The 17,949-nt window shown below is 46.7% G+C and overlaps 2 protein-coding genes across 2 annotated transcripts in view; one reads left to right on the top strand and one right to left on the bottom strand.

The window, feature by feature from the left end:
- The window catches only part of LOC137629346 (coiled-coil domain-containing protein 174-like), an 86,695-nt gene extending 77,758 nt beyond the window's left edge, over positions 1 to 8,937 (top strand). The window contains exon 8 of the mRNA XM_068360603.1: positions 7,967 to 8,937. Within this exon, the coding sequence (XP_068216704.1) occupies positions 7,967 to 8,526 (560 nt within the window). The 3' untranslated portion in view covers positions 8,527 to 8,937. The remainder of the gene's footprint in view (positions 1 to 7,966) is intronic.
- Positions 8,938 to 9,922: 985 nt separating this feature from the next.
- The window catches only part of LOC137622782 (UBX domain-containing protein 1-like), a 41,591-nt gene continuing 33,564 nt past the window's right edge, over positions 9,923 to 17,949 (bottom strand). The window contains exons 7-8 of the mRNA XM_068353380.1: positions 14,174 to 14,363; positions 9,923 to 10,336 (exon numbers count right to left, since the gene is read on the bottom strand). Of these exons, the coding sequence (XP_068209481.1) occupies positions 10,299 to 10,336; positions 14,174 to 14,363 (228 nt within the window). The 3' untranslated portion in view covers positions 9,923 to 10,298. The remainder of the gene's footprint in view (positions 10,337 to 14,173; positions 14,364 to 17,949) is intronic.

Below are 17,949 nucleotides of genomic sequence, written 5' to 3'. Positions count from 1 at the left end.
GCTACATCAACCATTAGTTCCCCCTGTGGTTTTTCCTTACATTCTAGGTAACGAGATTAGTCCCATCCAAAGGTCCTCAGAGTCACAATCCCTGCCTAGATCATCGATCATAAGTACAGCAGTAGCGCGTACCAAATGCTCTCAATGATCCAGTTTCAGAACCTCCCATGAAAAGTATTCATGCCACACTCATCAAGAGGTAATGTCATCAGATCGTTCTTTGATGGCCTCCTTGAATTATTAGGAGGCTAAGGTTTGAAAGTTACATTTCCATTCCTCTTCCCTTCACCACAGATCTCTAGAAGAGAAACAGAAGTTTTCTGATGTCCCAGCAAGGAGACTCTCCTCCCCTCAGTGGGCACATGCAGAAGTTGGAGAGAAAAGGAAAGAATCCAAGCCAGAAGATTCTGTAATTCTTCATGAGTACCTCATTTCCTCAAGACTGGGACAGCCTAAGGACTCTGTCAGCCCAAAGTCTTCTGGGTACTCCTCCATGAGCCCTTTGGAGGTACAAGGATCTTCCCTGTCACCCAAGGCTAATGCAAGGGTGAAGGAGGCTTCCTTGAATAAGAGACGTTGGTCCTATTGCCTTCAACATTTTCTGATTATTGTCTGGATAGGTCTTACGGCCTGAACAGAAACATGCTAGTCTACGTTAAGTTCTCTCCACCCTATAGAGAGGAAGAGTCCACAACGGACCGTTCAGCAAACTATTCCGGACAAGCTCCAGCAGAAATCAAGAATTCTCTGGAATTGACTTTTGTTTAGGTGTTGGCTCTCATCCAAGAATTCAGTGACCTTGGGGAGGCAGCAAGACTTTCATCAACCATGGCTTCGGTGCCCCTCAGGGGTCAAGACCTGCCCTTTAATTATCTTGGTCAGAGGTCACTCAAGATGCCCTAAACAGTGTAGATTCTCAAATAGCTGGACCAAAGAATTCTTCATTCGAGTAAGATTCTGCCTCCTGAGGAAATTCTACGGCCCAAAGACCGCAGGTCCTTTGCCCTTACTAATAGATGTTACGATAACAATTATGTTATAGGAGGAACAATTTTTTCAGCATCTGAATCTGCTTTCATACAAGCCACAGCAATGGCCAGCCTACATGCAATTTCTGGGTTGGACCACTGGTTCGGGCAGTGGCCTACTTCACTTATCTCTTTTTGTGTTCTTAGGAGCAAAGGTAGTCACTTTCCTCATGCATCAGTTGGCTTACCAGGGAGCCAACTGGATAAGTGAATGGACATTCCCACACTTCACTACCTTGTTTACATGCATCAACAATCAAATCGGGTTGGGCTAAAGAATGCTGCTACTTAAAAAGTTTGTATTTTTGAATGAATGGGTTACTTTTTTTTATCAGATTTAACGGTTAATACTGTAGTTATTAAGCTAATTTATATTTGTTCCAACACGAATACTCACCTCGAACTACTTTCTTAGGAGTTACCTGTAATCTCCTCTCTACCGACCAGAGTTTTGTGTAGTATACCCTATACCCGTTTTCTATGGAGGGCTAACTCGGGAGTGAGAGAACGTGCCCCGAGGGTAGCCTTTGAGCTAGGTCGAGGTCCGCTTGGGTCCCGTGAGTCAGTAAGTTCTCTGGTCGCGACGTGATACCATACCCTCACGTCGCTCTCGTCTCTCTCGACCCTTTGTGTCCGCCTTGTGTGTCCCGCGTGGTAGCTTTGTGCTTATCCCTTGTGTTCTTGTGTGTTCACTACCCTTCCTTGTGCTTCCCAAGTGTATCCCTTTGATTCCCTTCGTTCCTGTGTCTTGTGGTTGTGTGCTATGGAGCAGATCCACCGTTGTCCTGGGCCTAGAGCCGGAAAGTCGTGTGGAGCTTTCCTCTCCAAGCCCGAAGTAGACCCTCACTCCCTTTGCTCTTCCTGTAGGGGCAGGATGTGCTCGCCATCGGATACGTGCATTGAGTGTGTTGGTTGGAGTGAGATTCAGTGGGTGCGATACGGCACTAAGAAAAAGAAGTCGTCGAAACGTTTGCCCAGGAAATCTAGCGTCTCTTTGCCGCTACCGTCACCCAGTGGACGGTCCGACGGGGCTTCTGTCTCGCCTTCCCCTACCCAGAGTAGGAGACGAGGTTAGTCCGTTGCGGGGAAAGAGCCGAGGGTTCTTCCCCAGGAGTCTAATGTGTGTGAAGTGGGGGTTGCGGGGACTTCTCAGGCTAGTGGGGAGCCTGGTAGTGCTGTGTCGGGGGTTCTGGAGACTCTGCCCTTGTGCTTGGGGGGAACGTTTCCTCCGACGACCCCTTATGGTGTAGTAATGTTGTACCTGTTTCTTCGCCCCCTTTGTGGGCCTGTGTTTCAGGTTCTTCGGCAGGTGGCGATGCCCAGGGTAAGTTAGACTCCACAGTAAGTGATTCCTTCGGGTGGAAGCTCCCTAAAACGCCAGGTAGGTCCCCAATGCGGATGGAAGAGGGCCTGGATACCTGGTTCCCTAGTGTAGGGCGTCAACCCTCTTTTCCAGCTCCTCTGACGACGGTCCCAGAAACCTTCCTGCAACCCTCTACCTCTGGTACGCAGCGAGTCGCGAAGCCCTCCATAGCCCCCGCTTCTGCCCGTCGTGCGGGTGGTACAGTTTCGTCGGGCTCTTCGGATGGTGGGGCTTCGTTCTCTTCAGAAGAAGAAACCAGGAGGAGACATCGGCGCTGGAGGGAGCGGTCCAGGAGCAGGCGTTCCCTCTCAAGATCCCGTTCGAGGTTCAGCAGGAGACGGTCCCGCTCTCCACGGAGGAAACACAGGAGGAGTAGGTCCCCCAATGGTGATTGGGTCTTCGTTCCCCGTAAGTCTGAGTTGCAGTGTTCCCCGGACCGGCAATCCAGGGATTTCTCGCCACGAAGGCCATCCTCTAGGCGAAGATATGACCCTCGCAGGGAGAAATGCGAGAAGGCCGCTTCAGGCAGGTGTAAGGCCGCGAAGCTTCCGGTTCACCTCGCCCAGCGGGGGGAACCGTGCTTCCTTACGGGCAGCCTGGCCGAATCAGCCCAGCTGGTTCGGCCCTCGGACTTTAAGGAACGGTTCCCCCCATCGGGTCAGCCCACGGGATCCGCGTCCTCATCCCCCAGAGAGAATGCACGAACCGTAGTCCTCGCCGGCACGGCGATGCCAGTTCTGACCCCCGAACCTGGTGCGGAGGTTTCCGCCGGGGAAGACCGGTACCACCGCAGGGGAGTGCCTGTTGTGCCTGAACCCCCGGCTCCTCGGGATCAGGTCGAAGGTTCTGCTGACGGTAGGGAAGGTTCCCCGACCGACGACTCGGCCTATCGGAAAGTTATAGGTCTGATTCGAAGGCATCATAGAATTGAAGAGCCGGTTACAACCGATGAGGACTACTGGAGGTCCAGCCTGACCCGCTTGATGCAGGCACCCGTCCAACAGAAAACCTCCCTGGCCCTACCTGTGGCCCGAGATCTCGTCCTGGGACGGGCTCACGTCGATAGAGTTGTGGCAGGCAATGCCGAAGCTCCCAAGGGCTCAAGACACAGAGCAGGGTTTATGTGCCAGAGGGACAACGACCGGGAGCCTGCCCTCGACATTCTGGGACAGGGTGCCTCGGAGGACAGAGCCTCTTCAGCCCCGATTTGTTTTTCGCAGTCGGAGGCTGCGATGATGGAGGAGATGTCGAAAGACCTAGTTCACGTCTCCTCTTGGTTGGACTGGTGGGCTTCCACACTGGTAGGTGTGCAAGCCACATATGACTTGACGGACCCGGAACAGCAAAGCCTCCTGAGGGAGCTCATCATCTCCGGGGCAAGACCCTGAAGTTCCTCACGTATCAGTCCCTTGCCCTGTCAGCGAATTGGGTTCTTCGCAAAAGGGACACCATTCTGGCGAAGCTTTCCCGGAAGGTCCCAGACAGGGAGGCGAGGGCCATGAGGAGCCTTCCTGTGTGGGGTGACTCCTTGTTCCCCTTGAAAGAGCTAGAGGGGATCATGGAAAAGGTGGCTAAAAGAAAAGAAGTGAACGCTCCCAGGCCTCAACCAGTAAGGAGGCCCCCCTACAAGAGGTCAGCCTCAGACGGTCCCTCTACTTCTCAGGTCCCGCCTAACCTGACGAGGAGAGAAGCCCCTTCTTCCTCGTGGGCCTCAGCGCCTAAGCCCCCCCCGTAGAGGAGCTCCAGCAGCGTCGGCCTCGTTTAGAACAGGGTATTCTGCCTCCAGGAGAGGCCGTTCAGGCCGCTCCTCCAGGAGGAGGTAGAGTGGGAGGCCCCCTACTCCTGCCCAAGCCTCAGGTTGGGGGATGCCTCAGACTACATTGGCAAGCATGGAAGGCTCACGGAGCAGAGCCCTGGACAATATCCGTACTGAAGGAGGGGTACAGGTTACCGTTCTTGACAGAACCCCCCCCCCCCCCCCCCCCCTTTAATTCCGGCCAGCCTGTCGGAGTGGTTGGCACCCAAGGACCCGTTGAAGAGGGCGGCTCTTCAAGAAGAGGTGTCCACGATGTTGGAAAAGGGCGCCATGGAGAAGATCCTGCACCCAGGGCCAGGTTTCTACAGCCGCCTGTTCCTGGTAGAAAAGGCGACGGGGGGGGGTGGAGACCGGTGATAGACCTGTCAGCTCTCAACAAGTTTGTGCGAAAGACAGATTTCAAAATGGACACTCCGAAGTCAGTCTTGCTGTCCTTGAGGGAGAAAGACTACATGATGACCATAGACCTCAAGGACGCATACTTCCAAATCCCGGTCCATCCCTCAAGTCGGAAGTTTCTCCGGGTGAAATGGGGTACCCAGATCCTGCAATTCAAGACCCTCTGCTTCGGGTTGTCAACAGCTCCCCAGGTATTCACGAGAGTCTTCACGACAGTCTCGGTGTGGGCTCACGAACGGGGCATTCGCCTCATCCGGTACCTGGACGACTGGTTGCTTCTTTCCTCCTCGGAGGACGTTTTGAAGGAGCAGGGTATAAAACTTCTCCAGTTTTGCAAGGGTCTGGGTATCATGATCAACCCAGAAAAATCGAACCTATCTCCCTTCACCAGAATGACCTATTTGGGGATGACACTGGATTCCCTACTAGTGAAAGCTTTCCCGTCGGAGGAGAGGATAAGCAATCTTATGAAGATCCTTCTTCCTTTCCTGTCGGGACAACCCAGGAGGGCGAAGGACTGGCAAAGGCTAATAGGTCATCTGGTGTCGTTGGAGAAACTGGTTCCCCAGGGGAGACTCAGACTCAGAGCCGTCCAATGGAACCTGAAGAGCTTCTGGAACCAACTGGACTCGCCCCAGAAATTAATCCCAGTCCTACCAAACACAATACCCTCCCTGGAATGGTGGCATTGCCGGTAGAACTCGCTCAAGGGCATGCCCTTCTCGACCGACCCTCCCGAGTTGCTCCTATTCACAGACGCCTCCAACCAGGGATGGGGAGCCCATCTCCTCAACGGGACGGCGAGAGGAACCTGGATGGACGGGGAGAAAGGCCTACACATCAATGTCCTAGAGTTGAAGGCAGTCCAGAAAGCTTGCCTGCACTTCATCGATCTACTAAGGGGAAACACTGTGGCGTTGATGTGCGACAACGCCACAGTGGTAGCGTACATAAAGAAGCAGGGAGGCTTAAAATCAAGGGAGTTGTGCGATCTCGCCCCAGAGATCCTAGATTGGGCGGAAGCGAACCAGATAGTGTTATTGGCAAGGTTCATCCCCGGGAAAAAGAACGTCCTAGCCGACGGTCTCAGCAGGATGGGTCAGATAGTAGGAACAGAATGGTTCCTCCTCCCAGAAGTAGCCAGGCTCATCATTCAACGTTGGGGTTCCCCGGTGATGGACCTCTTTGCAACCAAGCTGAACGCGCAACTTCCCGTGTATTGTTCTCCTGTCCCAGACCCAAAGGCAGCCTTGGAGGATGCCTTTCAGCACAAGTGGGACAACCTAGACGTGTACGCTTTTCCCCCCTTCACGTTGATCAGGCAAGTGCTCAACAGAGTAAGGGCTGCCCGGAACTTAAGGATGACTTTGGTAGCGCCCTGGTGGCCGGAGAGAGAGTGGTTCGCAGACCTAAAAGACCTGACGAGCCATCCTCCGTGGCCACTCCCCGACAGGTCAGATCTTCTACAACAGCCACACTTTCTCAGGTTCCACGACAACCCACAGTCTCTACGCCTTCACGCCTGGAGACTATCGAGCGGCTCCTGAAGAAGGAAGGATATTCGTCAGGAACGGCTAAGAGGATGTCGCGATACCTGAGAAGGTCATCGGCAGCGGTCTACCAAGCGAAGTGGGCCTCTTTCACGAAGTGGTGCGCTTCGAAGCGCATAAAACCCCTCAAAGCCTCGGTCCCAGATATCGCAGACTTTCTAGTATATCTCAGGGACAAGATAGGGATGTCAATCCCAGCTATAAAAGGAGTACGAGCAGCCTTGGGTCAAGTCTTCCTTCTGAAGGGCATCGACCTGGGTTCCTCTAGACACATCTCTATGCTTGTCAGGAGTTTTGAACAGTCCTGCCCCCCTCAAACTGTTAGGGTGCCTCAGTGGGACTTAGCTAGGGTCCTGAAGATGTTAAGTAGCCCCCCCTTCGAACCAATGAAGGATATTGTAGACAGGGATCTCACTCTCAAGACAGTCTTTTTGTTGGCCTTGGCCTCTGCGAAAAGGGTAGGTGAGATCCATGGGCTGTCTTATGACGTCTCTCATTCGAAGGGGTGGAAAGAGATCTCTTTCAAGTTCGTCCTGTCGTTCGTGGCGAAAACCCAGAACCCAGCAGTCTGGGATCCTAAATTCGAGGGGTTCTCTCTGCCAGCTATTCCTAGGACTGGGAATCCTGAGGATTTGAGGTTATGCCCTGTCCGTGCCATTAGAAAATACTGTACCTTGAGAGGACTGCACATCTCCGGCCAGGCATCAAGAGCCTTTTCTTCTCCACAGGGGTTACAAAGAAGCAGGTATCGAAGAATACCATTTCCTTTTGGTTGAGACAAGTCATTGCCAGGGCCTACAAGGAGGAGGGACTGGCCTTGCCAGGCACTCCCAAGCCCCATGACATCAGAGGTCTGTGCACTTCCTTAGCCTTTGAGAAGAACATGGCAGTGGGCCAGATCCTTCGAGCAGGCACCTGGTCGAACCAGTCGACCTTTACTGCCCATTACCTCAAGGATTACTCAAGAAGGTCCTTAGACGGGTTCTCCATTGGGACAGTCATCTCCGCGCTCCAAGTGATTTAACGGTGAAGCCCCAGGCACAATCGTGGATAGCAAAACCAGGAGACACAGGTTCGTTCCTTTTCACCCTAATCCCCGTTTCCTATCCCTATCGGAGATAACCACACTTATGTAACCATTGAAGAACACGTCTCTGCAACTGCATTATTGGACTCAGCATCAGAAGAATTTTTCAAAGGGTGAGTACTTAAGACACTAACGTGAGCTCTTTGTGTAGTTACCCTACCGTCCGTTTTCCCAGTTTGTTTTTGTTTTAAAACCTAGTTCATATCTAGGCTTCTTGGCATCCGCTTGCTGGGTCTGAAGGTCAGGAAGTCACTCCCACCTCCTAAAGTGTAAGTCTCCTAAGAAAGTAGTTCGAGGTAAGTATTCGTGTTGGAACAAATCAAAAGTTTTAAGTAATTTTTATTTTTCCTAACATACTTACCGAGAACTACTTTCGGGTAATGGCCCTCCCTTCCTTCCCCGAGTGCCTTTCTGCCCTTGCAGGGACTTTTTGCAACATCCGAGGAACTTACTGACTCGCGGGACCCAAGCGGACCTCGACCTAGCTCAAGGGCTACCCTCGGGGCACGTTCTCTCACTCCCGAGTTAGCCCTCCATAGAAAACGGGTATAGGGTATACTACACAAAACTCTGGTCGGTAGAGAGGAGATTACAGGTAACTCCTAAGAAAGTAGTTCTTGGTAAGTATGTTAGGAAAAATAAAAATTACTTAAAATTTTTGATATTTGCTTTTTAATAACATTTGCATTGGTATTGTATATATGAATTATTTTTTTTTCACAGATGATGATAAGCTGAAAACTCCACCAGTATCAGAGGATGAAGACGAAATTATTGGACCTCCCGTGTCTTCGAGTCAACAAGACAAAGGGACCTCTGATATTATAAAAGAGGAAACCAATCTTGTAGAAAATAAACATAAAGTGAGAGAATGGGACATAATGAAATCAAGAGATGGAGGATTCTCTTCCTTGTCACAGGAAGAATGGATAAATCGTCAGCGAAAAGAAAGGGTGGATGAATTTGCACCGCCTACAGAGTATAGCTACAAGAAAGACCCTAAAGAGAGTTATTCCCATAGGCCTTTCCAAAACAGACCTTCCACAAAAGGAGATTCCTATGAACAAAATGATCAAAATAGAGCTTCTGGAAGTGAACATCGCTATGAACAAGTGGATACGAAACAGGAAAGAAACAATGAATTTGCTCCCCCATCGACTTTTGAATATTACGGACCATCGTCTTTCTCTAGTTATAAGAAGCGCTACAAACATAGTTATAAAGCAATGGAACAGGCTGTTTCTAAAGGCATATCTAATTTAAGAAAAATGAATGATAATTGAGTAGATTTAAAATTACTATTTTTCTTAATATGTTTAGCACAGGGAGTATAGAATCATTTATTGCCTTAAAAAATCAGGTAAATGAGTACTGAATTTATCAACTGTAGCACCTCTTGGGGGATTGAACATTATAATTCAATAAATAATAAAGACGTGCCTTCAATTAGGTAAACTGGAGTATAGTAATATACTAACAAAAACCAATAATAATGAATCATCAGCATATAGGAGTTATTTGGCAGTATATATGAATAACATTGAGTGGTTGGCAGTATATATGAATAACATTGAGTGGTTGGCAGTATATATGAATAACATTGAGTGGGTGTTACTCAAGATGAGGTGTGGGATATTCAAGTGTTTAAAAGTGTTAACTGTTTCTTTGTAATATCCATTTGGCTGTGTACTGTACAGTAAAAAAAACAACTTTATCATTGATATTCTTTGTTACCTGTATATGTTTGTAATTTTTTCTAATTGGGTATGTAAATATAATATGATTTTACATAAATATAAATTACTATTATTTCCAAAGTACTAGTTTTATTACCATTCTAGTTTCTAAATTGCCCTTATTAATTCATAAGTGGTTCTAGCCTGATACTAACAAAGGCATATAGCCCTTTGAAAATTAAACATCTTATGAATGGAAACCTCAAATCTAGTTTACTATCAATAGGCATGAAAAATTTTATATCTTTTATCCCTAAATCACCATATAAGACACCTTATGCAGTTTTAGTATAATGGAAGCAACATTGATAAAGATACCACGTCAACACCAAGAACTTCCTTCATAAGTCGAACATTTTTACTGTTGTAATTTCTGTTGGATAACTGCATTCATCTATTATTATTATTATTATTATTATTATTATTATCATTACCAGCCAACCCTAGTTGGAAAAGCAAGATGCTATAAGCCCAAGGGCTCCAACATGGAAAAATAGCCCAGTGAGGAAAGGAAATAAATACATGAGAACAAATTAATAAATCATTCTAAAAACAGGAGCAACGTCAAAACAGAAATATCATAAATAAACTTTAAAAAGACTTATGTCAGCCTGTTCAACATAAAAACATTTGTTGCAAGTTAGAAGTTTTGAAGTTCCACCGATTCAATTACCCGATTAGGAAGATCATTCCACAACTTGGCCACAGCTGGAATAAAACTTCTAGAATACGGTGAAATATTAAGCCTCATGATGGAGAAGACATCACTAAAGTCCAAGAGCTTTCTTAAGCTTTAATTCTTATCTACCAAAGCCTTTCAAACTTATCTGGATATATGAAGATGCAGAATATAAAATTAAATTCAATTATTAGAATTGTATAATCAAATAAAAAATAATTAAAAATACATGAAAAAAACATTGTGTCTAAGAAAAGCACCCAATTAAGAACCACATTTTTATTCAATATTTAATTACATTGTTTGAGAAATGGCTCAATAAAGCTAAGTATGCATAACACTTATGAGGTTTAAACTAACATAGAACTTCAAGTTCCGTATATTCAACAAAAGAAGCAATTTGCATATCAATGAAACATACATACAAGCCGCAACATTCTGAGTTGAATTTATTCCATTTCTCTACCAGTGGTACCTTATGATATTCACTTCATGGAGTTATCTATGGAAAATTGCGTATAAAATAGTTAAGATAAATGGAAAATGTAAGATCACTTCAACAAAAATAATTTGAAAAAGGTAAATACAGTACCTGACATAACGGTTTATAATGCCATGCTGCCTACAACCTGTAGTATTATCAATTGGTGACCATTAATACAGCGGAAGGTACCAAACCTGAAATATAAAAAAAATAATTAGGCCATTTTTTTTTCATGCCATATAATGAACTGTGGTTTAATATATAAAACAATATTTTCTTGTACAGTAATTACGAGGTTCTTTAAATGCTGGGAAAGCAAAAAATTGCAAAATCTAGGGGGGGAGGGGTTAGAAAAAAAAATAGCTTGGTTTCCGCAATAAACGACCTAAGACTTGACATCATCAACATAGTCAACCAAACAGAAGTTTGTGATACCAGCGTACATTTGATATACAGTACAGGGGGTCCTCGGGTTACGACGCTGATCCGTTCTTAAGACGCGGTGTAACCCGAATTTCCGTGTAAGTCGGAACACCATAAATATACGTACTGTACTGTACTGTAAAGTATTACTGTATACTGTACTATAATAAAATGTATCAAATGACATAAAAACAATATTAGAAAAAGAGAAAACAATTCCTTACCACATGAATTAAAGTAAATATCAATAAAAAAAAAAGAGAACAATTCCTTACCTTATTCCTATGGTTGGCTTGCACACTGGAAGGGATGTTGCAAGGGACGGAGAGACTGGTTTATTGTGGAGAGGAAGGTGCAGAAGATGCTGGAGAAACTGGGGCAGGTGAATCAGGATTCTCTGGAAGTGAGACAGAAGATGCTGGAGAAGCTGGGGCAGGCGAGTCTGGAGGTGAAGAGCCTACAAGAGGTGGTGGAGAAGCTGGAGAAGCAGAGGCAGCTGAGGTTGATGGCAGAGGCTCTGTAGCAATAGAGGCAGCTGAGGTTGATGGTAGAGGCTCTGTTGCAGGCAAATCTGGAGTAGTAGAGGCAGCTGATGTAGAGGGTGCAGTTCTCTCTACTTTCTTAAAATACCGCTCCAGGTTAGACTGGACAGAGAGGATCCTCTTCTCATCCAAAATCTCCTTATAACACTGCAGTAAGTCCATGACACCTCTGGAAACCCTGGTGAACCTGTCCATGTTGGGATCTTGAGCCTCGAAAGTTGCCAATGCTTGTTGTATCTCGGCAAAACCTTTTGACAAGCCCTGCCTTGTGAAAGCCTTAGGGTCTGGGGTGGGGGCTTCTTCCTCTTCCTCTATGATCTGCTTCTCCAGTTGTATCAAGTCCCCAGCAGATAACTCCTCTCCATGAGATTCTAGCAGCTCCGTAACATCATCAACCTCCATCTCCAAATCGGTTTCCTTACTCAGGGCAACAATGTTCTTGATAACATGGTCAACTGTGTCCTCAAACCCATGAAAATCATTAACAAATTGAGGACATAGCTTCCTCCAAACACCATTCATGTTTGTAACCTTCACCTCCTCCCAGGAATCAGCAATGTTCTTAATAGCATCAAGGATGTTGTAGGACTTCCAAAAGTCCTTCAGAGTCAAGTCCTTCTTCGTTTCAGTTGCCTGTAATGCCATAGCAATTGTTCTTCGGAGGTAGTATGCCTTGAATGAAGCAATCACTCCCTGGTCCATAGGCTGTAAAAGGGCCGTGGTATTAGGTGGAAGGTAAACCACCTTCACATTAGGGTGAAAGTCTCCCAGCTGGGCAGGGTGTCCAGGGGCATTGTCCAGCAATAGCAACACCTTAAAGGGGATACCCTTTTGGGCGCAATACCGCTCCACACTAGGTACAAAATGGTTGATAAACCAGTCTTCAAACACTGCAAGTGTCACCCATGCCTTCTTATTTGCCTTCCAAATGACTGGGAGTTGACTCTTCCAAATTCCCTTGAGTGCCCTTGGATTTTCAGCCTGATAGACCAGCATGGGCTTCAGTTTGAAGTCGCCAGCAGCATTTCCCCCAAGAAGCAAAGTTAGCCTCTCCTTGCCTGCTTTATGACCGGGTGCTGACTTCTCCTCCTTTGCTATGTACGTGCGGTTAGGCATGCGCTTCCAGAATAAACCTGTCTCATCCGCATTGAACACCTGATAAGCAGAATAACCCCCCTCCCTAATTATCTCAGCCAACGCTTTAGGAAATTCACTTGCTGCTTTCTCATCCCCACTAGCAGCTTCACCTTGCACTTTAAGATTATGGTAATTGGCCCGAGCCTTAAATCGCATAAACCAACCCCTACTAGCCGAAAACTCTTCACTTTCACTTTCTCCCCCCCTTTCTTTTTTCAACGCTTCAAACAGCCTTTTAGCCTTCTCTTGAATAACCATTAAGCTCACTGGAATACGCCATTGATTTTGATCTTCCAACCAAAGCACTAATAACCTTTCCATTTCGATAATTAAACCACTACGCTGTTTCGTTATCACTGTTGCTTTCATTGGAGCAGATCCTTTTACGTGTTCAACAATGCGCTCCTTATCTTTAAGGATAGTAGCCACGGTCGAACGGCTAAGGCCAAGCGATCGGCCAATGTTCGTTGGCGTTTCACCGTTTTTAGACCGCTTAATAATGTCTAATTTCACTTCCATGGTGATGGCCTTCCTTTTCTTCGATGCACTACCATCAGAAGAATCTGCCTTGCGCTTTGGAGCCATAATGAAGGGCAAAAAGTTAAAAAAAAACGATCAAACACGTGAGAGAAAGAACAGGCAATCACAACCAAAAATGGCGTATGAGTGGAACTGAGCGACGCCGTCTTCCTCGCCCACAACCACCGCAAGGCGTATTCATCCACCGCGCGCTAGAAACTAGTTCGCAATTGTTTACGTCGCTTACGACGCTAACGGTGTAAGACGGAACGACGCTTAATATTATTTTTATATTTTTATGGGGCGCGTTCGTAACGGCGAAACCGCGTAAGTCGGGACCGTCGTAACCCGAGGACCTACTGTACTGTATATTCAAAATATATACTAAATTAAAAATGGAGTAATTACTCAAAAGTGTCACTTTTTGTGAATTGTATCTTTTATGGACACTCTTGAGTAAGTACTCAATTTTTAATTTAGTATATATTTTGAATATATATCAAATGTACGCTGGCATCACGAAATTTTGTTTATGTACGCTAGCATTAGAACTTCTGTTAGGTTGACTATGTTGACGATGTCAGTTCCAGGTCATTTAGTGAGGAAACCTCCCCCTTTGCTCAACATATCTTGCCATTTTTTGCTTTCCCAGCATTTAAAGAACCTCCTAATTACTGTACAAGAAGAGGAGAGCTGCAGGACTGCATAATTTAGGAGTAAATGGAGAGCGTGGTCTTGTGAAAAAATACAAATTTATTTCACATAAAGTACCAAGATATACTTGGTGATTTTATAGGATTTTGGCCATATGAACCAGTACTAGGCCCACGAAGTCGTTCGGTGAGGTGCAACTTGGGAAAAACTATCCGACTGTACTGTGAAGTAAAAGTTAAGAGGTTGAACAATAAGTCAGAAGACGGAAGGCAAGTAAGTGCTATCTGATAGGGGGTCAAAGGGACATATCAGAGATCATTAACTAATGCCTACAATGCACCGCAAGAGGTACCCTGACAACACTACAGATATATGAGGACCAGGATTTAAGGTCTTCTACATGTTAAGAAAAGTTTAAGATACTCAAAATTTTTAAATACCGTATCCTATCAGGATATATTTAACTTGAAATAACAAAATCATAAACCTAAAAAGGTTAACCATTAACGAAAGTGTGAACTTCACATTTTGGAACAGACTATCAGGTGAGTTTGTAATAAGTACTACTAACAGTCACTCCAGAACAAATTATAAAGGTTTTTCCATAAATGGACAATCAAGTTTGAAGCAACTCCAGCCAAGTAACTTTACAAAGCCTACTTTATCCCAATTAAGCTTGTAAATGAACGTGTAAAACATAAAGGTTTGAATATACTGTACTTAAAAAACTCTAAATAGCACAACACTGAAACTTACCTAACAAATCTAGAGGTTTATCCATGTCATCCTCGGTGAATGTCTTACGTGGGAATGCTGTCGAGAGCTTGATGGGTGCATCAGCAAACAAACCATCAGTACGATTCAAACCGATCCAGAGACGAACGGCTGACAGGGACTCCTTAGCTTTGAACTCCTGGACTAATGGGGTTCCACTAGGGAGACGTATCTACAATAAAACAGGAAAACTTTGAGATAAAGATGATCGCTTCAAAAACTGATATAACTTCTTGCAAACATTTTTCCTTCTATAGAAAGTCAAACCACAATTTTTTTTTCTCTTGAATGCAGATACTGTGCTTATCTGGTTCATTTTTAAAGCAATGTAATAAGCACTTATTCTATATATTGAATGTTCCCTACCAAAAGGTCACAGAACAATAATACATAAAAAACTGCAATACAGTACTAAAATTAACATCAAGAGTTCCCCAAGATTGATATATTTTCATAAAAAAAGCATTCAAGTGAATCATTATATATACAGTATATTTAATTTTTAATTGTTTCATCAAGGCCAATTACTCATAAAGCCTGCATAAATGGTCTTCTAGTGTCACCCAAAACTTTATACATCTGTCAGAAGATGAGAGGTAATACCAGCTATATCTGAAATCTCTAAATGAATGGATACCACACTAAACTTCTGAAATGTCTAAACAACTGGTAAACGTCATTCTAATACTGCTGAGCTGGAACAAAGGAGCCAAGTTATCATCTTTATTAAGAGAACTTAATATGACAAATTCGAAGATAATTTGTATTTTTCCTAACCATACAAACCTTAGCTATTTACAAAGGGTATTACTTTTAGCGCAGCTGAAATGGCGAGCCATTAGAATTTTAACGAGGGTGTATTACCCCCGCGCTAGTTAGCGGGGGGGGGGGGGGGGGGGGGGGGGGTAGGGGAGTGGTAGCTAGCTACCCCTCCTCCCCCTCACACACAGGTGAATACTCACTTTCACTTAGAGGTAGGACTTGTCTTGGGACAGGGCTGGCGGGCAAATATGTGTAAATAGCTAAGGTTTGTATGGTTAGGAAAAATACAAATTATCTTCGAATTTGTCATTTGTTCCGTAACCGAAATACAAACCACGCTATTTACAAAGGGTGACTTATCCCTTAGGAAGGGTGGAAAGTCCCCAGCCATACTGGCTTTGGCTTTACCCGGGGACTCAGAATCCGAGTGAGTCGCACTCGAGAAAAGGAGTCCCTGCACCTCACAAGTTCCTTGCTCCGCAAGGAACCATGTGGCCTACGTAAGCTTGTGTGTGAAGGAAGAAGTGTGACTCGTCCTAGGCAGTTGACCTGGAGTTCCAGAAGGAACTCTGGGTTAGGACGTTCCCAATACCACCTCGTCAGGGTATGGGGGACGCGACAGTATTGACTCAATACTCGGAACACAAGGAAGCATGGTTTACCTGCAGAGGTTCGAGGTCAGCTATGCAGAGACCAGGATGCTGCTTCCCCGTAGAGGGGATGATGAAGAAAGAAGTAAGGGCCAGACATACTTCTTTCGTTCATGCAGACTAAAACCTGATAACAATGCCCTCAACCATCTGCTACCTGTCCAAAAGGGAGCCTGAGGTTAGACCAGCTGTTGTGTAGCCACCACAGAGCGATAGAAAACGTATCGAGACTCCTGTGGGTCACGCCCTGCAGGAAGCGGGCTGCGAAGGTCATCGGACGCTTCCAGACTCCAGCTTGTAGCACCTGCGTCACAGAGTAGTATTACTCGAAGGCGAGGGACGTTGCGATGTATCCAACATCGTGCTGTAGGGCGACGTGACGGGGGAGGGTCTGAAGACAGGACGAGATGAATGTCCTTGAGTCCGGGCTGAAGAGGTATACTGGTGACTCTCCCCCCATGTCCTCCTTGTGTTCCCAAATCGGCTGCAACTGAGGACAAACTGCAGCTGTTCCCAGCGCTAACCTCTCGATTCCTTACTGGCAAGAAAGAGAAGGTCTTGGGACATCAGACACAGAATGGAGACTCGAAATCTTGAATGAATCGGACCGAAGGGCCGGGACCCTCAGATTCTGAGTCTAGCCAACAACTCAGGAGCGAGCCTGAATGTTGCCTTCCCCTCTTCCTTAAAAAGGGGGGAGTAGTAAGAGACCAAGAAGATTGCTTACACACTGGCCGTGGCCAGAGTGAGCAGAAGACCCAAGGCGAAATACAATCCGAGGCCTGTCGTAAAAGGGTCTTGAGAAGATCTCTTAAAGGACTAAAAGTCCGAGCCATGCTCCAAGTTGGAGGTCTTCCTCCGACTAGGGCAGGGACGATCGTAGCTTCGCATGAGCGAGGATGGATCCAGCGGGCAGGAAAAAGTTATTCCTTTAAGCCTGAAGGTCAGGGAAAGGCTGAGCGACAGGCTTCATTGCCGAGCGGAAAGGAGTTTCCTCCCGCCAAAAGGCAATAAGACCGTTATTGCTGGAGAAGAGGCCTCAAGGGAAGAGGTATATCTCCCACGGCACCAACCACCTTAGACTCTTCACTTTGCCTGGGAGACCCCTGTGGATGACTATCGCAGATGACGCGACCTCCGTACCGCGACTGTAGCGGGTTGTCTCTTCTAGAGGAGGAAGCGTAGTGTCTCCGGGCATGAAGCCGAAGCGACGTCCCGGTTCGGGGGAGATGTCGCAGTGTGGTTGCTTGAGTAGTCTGCGCCGTGGGAGAAGCTCTCCCGGGAGTTCCGTCAGGGGAAGCAGAGGGTCCAGAAACCGTTCTGCGCGTAGTCCCAGTGGAGCTCTCCCATTGAAAGGTTGACAGACAACCTGGTCTTGTTGAGGCCCATTGTCCGCAGACAAAAAGGAGGGAAGACGCAGGCGTCGAAGTTGTCCCACCATCACCGGAATGCATCTTGCCAGTGTCTCGGGGTCTGAGACTGGGGGGAAGACTAGCGGAAGCTTGAGGTTCCAAGCTGTCGCGATCAGGTCCCCCAGACCAGCACTTGCTGGTTACCCAAGGTCAAAGACCCCTAGGTACACTCTCTCTATGAGGCTCTGCTCGGATAGTCTGAGAGAAACATTCCCCTGCCTGGAATGAGAGAGCCGATGGTGGTATTGAGAGAATCTCAATCATCCCGGTATCTCTACTGCAAGATGTGAAGGTGTGAAAATGCGTCCCCTGCTGGTTAGAATGAAGTCGACGCGCAACGGGGAGACTCGGCAGGAGCTGTAGGATCTGAAGAGGGGCCAGACTAAGGCCCCTAAGCCTGCCTGAATGATGGAGAGGTATCCTTCAGGTCTTGACCATAGGCCTGGACCGGAACATGCCCCCCCATTTCCTTTGACGAGTCCGAGAACCGCATCAAGAATGTGGGGAAAGGACGAGAATATCCACTACCATCAAGAGGCTCCATAGGTCAACACCCATTGCAGGTCTAATAGTTCCGCTGGTCCCATAGGGCCAGGGAGTCCGGTTAAACATTGCCTGAAGCCACCGGAACTTGGATCGCCCCACATGGAACTTATCCTGAGGCGACCGTTCGGACTATAGACGGGTCAATGAGGAAAGAAGAACTAGGAAACGTTCCAAGGTAGGGCTGAAAGCTCTGCTTGACTGAGAACAGGTACTGCGACTCTCCTCAGTCTTGCCACAGTCAACCGAAAGGAAGGCTCGGAGGATGTGGTAACAGAATCTGGCGTCCCCAGGTGGTCACCCATCCAAGTACCGACGTTGCTTAACCTCGCTGGATGGACGAGAAGCGGGGTTTCCAATGTGGTAAGGCGGTTGACTCAATATCATGGCC

Source organism: Palaemon carinicauda, chromosome 2 (assembly GCF_036898095.1).
Source record: "Palaemon carinicauda isolate YSFRI2023 chromosome 2, ASM3689809v2, whole genome shotgun sequence".
NCBI classification, from domain to species: Eukaryota; Metazoa; Arthropoda; class Malacostraca; order Decapoda; family Palaemonidae; genus Palaemon; species Palaemon carinicauda.
The sequence above is the reverse complement of the archived record's forward strand: the minus strand, read 5'-3'. Positions and strand labels throughout refer to the sequence as shown.